Source organism: Diadema antillarum, unplaced genomic scaffold, assembly GCF_040938485.1.
Source record: "Diadema antillarum isolate AM-2024a unplaced genomic scaffold, OU_Dant_1.0 scf00000089, whole genome shotgun sequence".
In the NCBI taxonomy this organism is placed as follows: Eukaryota; Metazoa; Echinodermata; class Echinoidea; order Diadematoida; family Diadematidae; genus Diadema; species Diadema antillarum.
In genome coordinates this window covers 828767-836494 of record NW_027270978.1, presented here as the reverse complement: position 1 = coordinate 836494, position 7728 = coordinate 828767, and the positions used below count along the sequence as shown (strand labels likewise).

The 7728-nt window shown below is 38.9% G+C and overlaps 1 protein-coding gene across 1 annotated transcript; it reads right to left on the bottom strand.

Moving 5' to 3' along the window:
• Positions 1–311: 311 nt before the first annotated feature.
• Positions 312–7338, bottom strand: LOC139718132 (aqualysin-1-like). The gene is made up of 8 exons (XM_071629616.1): positions 7231–7338; positions 5472–5594; positions 4947–5070; positions 4211–4320; positions 3418–3556; positions 2355–2539; positions 1754–1925; positions 312–418 (listed from the first exon to the last, which is right to left on the bottom strand). Exons 1-8 carry the CDS (start codon positions 7336–7338, stop codon positions 312–314), a joined length of 1068 nt encoding a protein of 355 aa, XP_071485717.1.
• Between the last annotated feature and the right edge of the window lie 390 nt (positions 7339–7728).

The following is a 7728-nucleotide window of genomic DNA, read 5'->3' as shown; positions in this document are numbered from 1 at the left end:
TGCCACGTCCTTAACAAGTTCACCTGTGTAGAATTCAATCATGCTTTCTTCTTTTGTTCTGATTGCTCGAGACCCTACACATGCATTCTTCCAGTGAGGCTGCCATGTCATCATCCCTGTTCATTGCGATTTGTTATAAATTTTGACAACACTCCTAATCCTCATCCAAATCACTGCGAATTCTGAGACTCAGAACCCAGTATAACGAATTTATAGTTACCCATACGTAAAAGTCTGAAAATCATCCGGAGGTGTCATTTAATGTCATTTGATATCAAGTTTGGTGATATTTGGAGAAAAATAACCTACCTCTACACGTAGAGAAGTTTGTTGAGAGATCCTCCGTCATTAGAGATCTTGTTATTGGACGTGTTGGCCAGCATGGCAGAAGTGCTCTTGCCGTAGAGGGCAATAGCACCTGTATAAATGACAGAAGAAAGTGATTATTGACAATCATTTTTTTTTTCTCTCAATTAGTTACGAAGAGAGAGATAGAGGCTGATAAAAGCGAGTGCAAATTATTCAAAGTGTACTGTGGATGTATGTCATCAGTAAAAGTAGAAACATTGCCTATGATCATAAACAATTTGTTATAATGAGGAGAATGCACTTTTGAAACGTCTTACATTAGTTATGACATTGTTACTATAGAAAACTTGGTGACACGCTCACAATTTTCTGCAACTTTTTGTTTTTAAGAAGAATATACTGTACTAACATGAATACAATAACAACACAGAGATTTTGGTAAACTAGATAATTACAATTATTTTTGGTAAAATAATGCAATGCTTCTGTAAGTGTAATCATTACCGCTTTTCATGACGACTGGAAATGAGCACAAAGAATGTATATGACAAAGATCAGCTGATCGAATAGCGATAAGCGTCCAGATTATTGCCTATAGGAAGACACTGGGCACCGTCGATGCACTGCATCAGGTATAATAGATTGCTTCAACTGTTTGAATAAATGAATTTACGAAACATTTAATATCAGTTAGATTTCAAAGACCGATATCTGAAGTCTTTATCCTAACATTGTGATGGCGAAGAAAGTGGACTTCTCCTGATTGCTCACTGATGACGTTTATACAGATGAATGAAAAAAACACTCACGCATACAAACATTTTAAGATAATATGCTGTCGAGATGAAAAACTTCTAATCTAGTGGCAAACATTAAAATGAAATTATAAAAAAGCATTGATCGTGGTAAATTTAGTCCCGTACAACGTTGTCACATTCCACAACTATTCTAGCAAGAAGTTGTTTCTTTTTCACAGCTCTATTTTCACAATATACGTAAAAAAAGAAACAACAACTGGCAGCCTATACAGGACCACGCAGCACAGATATCCCACCAAAATGAAATACAAGTGTACTTGATTTCCGATGCGTTGATGTAGAGCACAATATCCTCTCGCAATTTCCATCAAAGTGCGAACTTTTACATTAATCATCACCACGACAACAGTAATTCCAATTTCCATATTTCATTTGAAATGAAATATATAATAATACTTGATATTACATTATATATTTTGTTTGGAATGAAATGTAATGATACTTGATATTACAGTATATTACACTGCACCTTCCCTAAAGGTAAGTGCAATGTAATATACTATCATAAAATCAAATAGTATAGTATCAAATCATTTTTTATTTACAATGAAATGTGAAAATTGAGGTTGGATATCTGTCAGCAGTTGACCCAAAGTAACATAGAAACCGAGATCCTAGCTATGTACCTGCGACGTGCGGGCAAGCCATGGAGGTTCCGCTGATAGTCTTGGTCGCCGAGTCACTGTTGTGCCACGTTGAGGTGATGTAGGTACCAGGAGCGAAGATGTCGAGGCAGGAGCCGTAGTTGGAGAAGGTGGAGCGGACATCGGAGCTGTCCGTGGCGCCGACGGTGATGGCCTGCAGCATGAGGGGAAAAAAAAGAAGAAGAAAGAAAGAAAGAAAGAAAGAAAGAAAGAAAGAAAGAAAGAAAGAAAGAAAGAAATGTCATAAACATTTGAATTGACAATTACAGAAGTCTGCATGATGTTGTATTCACAAAGCCGGCCGTAAAATGGCATGGATACTCTACAGACATTGACAGATGCAACATCTTTCTGTCGATATAATGAATATTATTCAACTGTTTGTTTAGCTTTGCAGAGCCAAATTCCAACATTATTGTTGCGGTACCGCAACTGGTTTTGAGTTATTCTCGTAAAGTTTGAATGTAAACTTAAATAATTTTAACATTGTGAAGCTTGGAATTTATATGTATCTCCCCGAACAGATACACTACGGAAGTATCTAATCTCAGCTAACTCCTTAAGGCATATAGTAAAGCCTCACCGTCGAGGTGCGAGCGGGGGAATAGTTGCACGCATCAGCGTCGTCGTTGCCAGCGGCAACGGCCGTCGGGATACCCGCTGAGATCATGCTCCTGACAGCCCTGTCAAGAGAGCTGGATGCGCCTCCTCCCAGAGACATGGACGCGATGGAATTGCCGTCAGCATTGGCTACGACGTAGTCGCATCCTGCGGTTTATACAAGATAAGAGGAGAGAACACGGGATTATAGAAAACTTGAGTCCCAACTTTATACCAACCAGATCCCGACACTGCGTTCACTTGTGATTCTTAGTGCCATCTACAACACTATTTCGAACACATACGTGGGAAAACCGTAAAATTTTCTAATGTTTTGAAGAGGCAAAAGAGTTAGGTTCATACACATAAGGAGAGACAATTATTTATGAATTTCTAAAAATCTCGTAAAGGGTTTAGGAATTGATTCATCATTTCCAAAGATACGAGTGTTGGGATAGATTTGAGGTAAATATCTTGATGAACACAAAATGAGTGATACTCCTTAAATGCTGTGTAGGTTGTTATTCGTTAGAGCTGGGCCCTGTTTCATAAAGCTGTTCGTAAAGTTACGAACAACTTACGAGCGACTGGTGATCAGTTCTGATGTGCTATACTTATCAGAATTTCCATAATTCTGCACAAGAACTGATCACCAGTCGCTCGTAAGTCGTTCGTAACTTTACGAACAGCTTTATGAAACACCCCCCAGTTGTCAGAGATTAAGACATCCCTGAAAGACAGTGCACATTAAAGCTTGCAAGAAAGTACTTGTGGTGGCGAGGCTCAAAAAAACAAACAAACTTTCGATTTAGATTTAGATATGGAACGAAAAGACAAACGATGAAACACATAAAGCCGAGAACTGTAAAGGCTTCGGCAGATTCCTTTTGAATTTCTTGCACATGTTTTGGGTTTCGTTGAAATCTTTCGACATACTTTTTTCTTCGCCCGATGTGCTCTGCTTGTCATCTGGACATTCTGAACAGATATTGATATAGTCCAGATTATTACGTTAAAATGATATCAAAAGAGGGGACGGTGTGTACCGCTGATGATGCCACTGGTACTGCCGCTGCCAAGGCAACCGAGTGTCTTGATACCCCTGATCTGAACTCCGGTGGCCACACCGTAGGAGTCTGATCCCACGGTACCAGCGCAGTGGGTGCCATGACCGTTGCAGTCTTCCTGCGGTGTGATTATCATCAAAGAGGAGAGGTGTGTCCATAAAATTTGGTGTTGCGGACTGTTATGATGTATTTCGAATGTAAATATTTTTGTTTCGTTGTAATTCTTTATCCATAACTCTGAAAGAGGAAATATCTCCATCTTTAACTTGTTGAAATATACCTAGGTCTTAAAATGTAATGTAAGAAATGCAACAAGTGTCATCTCTCGCCGCCAAATCCGCAAGGAGTTTGAAGAAAGATTTGTCCGTTGCCAGTATCACATATTGCTGTAGTGAACATAACATGTGTTTGCCAAAGAGGAATGCGCATTGCGATTAGCTATGGAGTAATGGCGAATTTATAAAGTCGATAGAAATTATACAAATTCCCTCCCAAGAAGGAAGTTTGAAATTGGAACGAATATTCAAATTTATTGACTCCATAAATCTCACTTTATTAGTATGTCATTTTAAGATAAACACCTTAATTCTATATTACTCATTAAACCCTTTGAATACTGGTAAGTATTGGCATGGAAAGTATCAGGAAAAGACATCAATGACTAAAAAAAAAACCCAGAAAAAGACGAATCTCCGATTAAACTTCCTATTTCATTTTGCTGTTCTGTGTAGTTGTTCTGCACATTTATAGATAGACCAACTCGGAAACTTACGTTGACACCTCCGGCAAAGTTAGCCACCTGCTGAGCGCGGCCTGAAAATTCGTTGTGAGTATCGCGAACTCCGGTATCGATCACCCAGACAGTGTAGCCACTTCCGGTGCCTGTGGGGTCATTCCAAAATCAATGTCTTGGGTCAATTACTTCCCGTGTCAACATTTTGTTATATACAGATCCTCATGACATGATCTAGGTAATTCATCAAGATTTTATTTTACTTTATTTATGACCTCGAAGTGTTCTCACTTCATTTCAGTGTTCCACGTCGTACAAGCTTGGCTTTTTAGTGGAACACTCTTTTCCATCGTAATTCAATTCAATTCAATTCAGTTCAATTCAATTCAATTCAATTCAATTCATCGTAATGATTACTTCCTTCTTTTTTTTGTTAAATGACAACGTGTCCATATTTTGTTTATGTATCATTCGTGCACATATCTTATATTGTGTTAAATGAAATACCCTTATCATCTGAATGAAAAGCAATTAAACTGGCACATGTACCGCTTTCAATCATGTGTTTGTTTTTTGTTTTTTGGAAATAAACTATTGAACTGAATTATTGTAGTGATGATGTTGTTTACATTTCAAGATCCTAAGTTTGCTTCGGGAGTCTATGATTAAGCTCCTTGTGTGAACTGGATCAGTCTCTTGCGTGTTTTGTTTCGATGAAAATGTTTGGTCGCTGTTTTGCTCCCACTTTGCAACCCTCACAAGTAGTCTCTCTTACCCCTCGGTCCATAGTAGTTGTTCAGAGGCAGATTCCTCTGGTCGATACGGTCCAGACCCCAGGTCACCTGAGTGCGGTAGACACCTTCCTGCTCCACGTACTCAACGGCGGCAAGGCTGCGGACCTGCACGGGTAGCGACATCAAACATGCGTTGGGAAACTTAACAAATTAATATATTATCAGTCAAAGTGCCGTGTTAATTCATGAAATGCCTCTGGCAAGCATACCTCTGACTCATTCATTGCTGACAATCTTACACCAGGTATTCTTGTATCACGAAATATCACAATATCAGAATACTGTATCACGAATCAGGCCCATTAACGCTCTGTGTTTGAGTGCACAAGACCTACACATGCAGGCATTCTTGTATATCACGTCTATATCATAAATCAGGCCAATTAATCATCTGTGTGTTTGAGTGCACAAAACCTCCACAGTGTTGTACATAGGTGCCTATATTGCCCAAAGTCCCTGTTACTGATAGGGTTAAGGGAGTGTTTTAGCATGTTTCTTCAACTTACGACTCGAAGAATCTTGTCAGACAGCTCCGCGGCGAATCCGTTCAGGACGTGACGGAACTTGTTTCCAACACGACCGCCAGAGAGACTGACGGTAGAGGCGATATCGTCGACGTCGTACTCGTCCTAAGAGATTCAGGAGGGAGAGGTCGAATACGTGATAGATAAGACGTGAAGAATTTTCCAGAGTACGATCGTGAAACAGTTGTACTGTAGTTTTACTGTAGTCCAGAAGGTGAAAGTAAGGTCTATGTTGTTCAATCTAAGTCAAAATCTTGAGATTAAATTCTCGAGATTAAAATGTCGCCTCCACAGATTTTGCCATGTCCAGCACGGCCGGGAAGGGGAAGGGTGTCAGCCACAAAATTCCAAAGCATGATTCGGAAGGTCATGTAAAACTATACGTACATCATTGCGAGAGGTTATGAATCTTGCAATCACAATATTATTGTAGTTTTTTTTTTTCGTGTGGCGCCGATCATTTTTGATGCATTTTTCATCGCCATTGTCCCTTCCACTTAACCACTTCAAGCAAACCTCAAGAGTGACATTGCACTCAAGTCATTCATGTGGCAAAAATATAACAGTAGTTCATCTTTAGGATAATTTTGTGATAGCTTCTTCTCTAAAAAGTCTTCAATGTGTGAACATATAGATTTTCGTCAGTTTCAAAGACTACACTAAAAAAAAAATGTCACAGGTTGATTTCAAGGAAAAAAAACCCCACACCAATATATCCATATAACAATACCAGAAACTACGTCTGGCGAGATAAAGTGTATCATCAAGAACATATATATACCTGCAAACCTTCCTTCACAAACTGACTGAAATTCATTATCACTGGTACAAATTATTTGTAACAGAATGATGCGATATTAACAGTTTATTCATGGAGTAAAGAAGAAGCAATCAAATTATTAGGAATGATGCATATCTTATTTACATGATGACCCAAGAAATACAGGTCTCGAGACATTTGAATCTCTTGTCTACAACGAGTAGGCCTAAGGTGTCGTGTTTGTTTACAGAATATGTCAGCATACAAGAAATAAATATTATGAGCACAGCACGCATACACACAAGCGCCCATTTATACTGAGACTATCGTGCAGCATATACAAAAAAAAATTACAACGGGACCCCCCGCAATGATATCTTTAAAAATAGTGAATCAATCTAAACACAAATTCAGGGTATGAAACTATAACTCATTGCCCACATCTTACAGAGAACCCCTTTCGATTTGCTTCAGTGGTCAAAGAGAAATGAGGAATTTTGTAGAGGATGTCGGGAATCCCTTTTGTCCAAGTTCTATCTATTATTCACGCACTAGAGCATTGAATTGCTAAAATTGGAAAAATTAGACTCATGACATGCTTTACAACAATCTACATTTCTCTGTGACCGCTTAACCAAATTGAATGAGGTTTTCTGCAAAATAGAGCTAGGATGTTATATTCTAAGGCCCCGAGGTACCACTTAGACAGGTCGATCATTTGGATGTTATCAATTCGAAAATTTGATTGTAATTTGTTGAGGGACATACTGCAGTATGTCCCACAAAAATTACAATCAGATTTTCGCATTGATAACATCCAATATTATTATTTTTTTTCAATTGTGTTTGCATTCATTGCATTATTTCGTGCAATTATGTATCTTCAGGTATACAAATCTCTCTCTTTTTCCCCTATCCCTTTCTATATGTTTAGTACAATCAGAATTAATGAAAGAGAAAACTGCGCTCTGCAGCACTGACCTTGAGTTTGATGATGTACTTGCCCTGGATGGGTTCCGAGTGTTTGAGGAGCGGGGCCAACTCGGCTGTGGCAGCAGCCACAAGGAGGAGAGCGAGAAAAGCACGCATCTTGTCTGGTGACGAACCCCAAGGGAGAAAGACATCGATTTCACAGTAAAAATTAAACATATTCACAATGACAAGAAAGACATATCTTGCTTACAGATTGATTTCTTAAGAACCTGCTTATATTTGTTTGCTGGATTTGTGATGCTCCCAGCCGGTAGTGCTAAATGATTACTATTCGAATCACGAGAGGTTGTGGAAATTTTGGCTAGTGAACACGTGCTAGAAAAAGTATATGATTTACTTGCGAGACACGTTAAGTCGAAGGTTATACACGCTATATATGCGGTCTTGTGTATACATGATGCGTCTATTGGTAGCGTAAGAGGTTATCTATTACGGGCACCACTTCACAAGTGGTGGGCTGTCACACTTTTGACAACAAGGATTTTG

What these genes read in the sequence shown, in the direction of transcription:
- LOC139718132 (XM_071629616.1), bottom strand. Translation starts at nt 7,338, where the DNA reads ATGCGTGCTTTTCTCGCTCTCCTCCTTGTGGCTGCTGCCACAGCCGAG. An exon ending in AGTACATCATCAAACTCAAG is followed by an intron (nt 5,595 to 7,230) that starts GTCAGTGCTGCA and finishes TGAATCTCTTAG; the next exon opens with GACGAGTACGACGTCGACGA. An exon ending in CCCCCGCTCGCACCTCGACG is followed by an intron (nt 1,926 to 2,354) that starts GTGAGGCTTTAC and finishes CTCATGCTGCAG; the next exon opens with GCCATCACCGTCGGCGCCAC.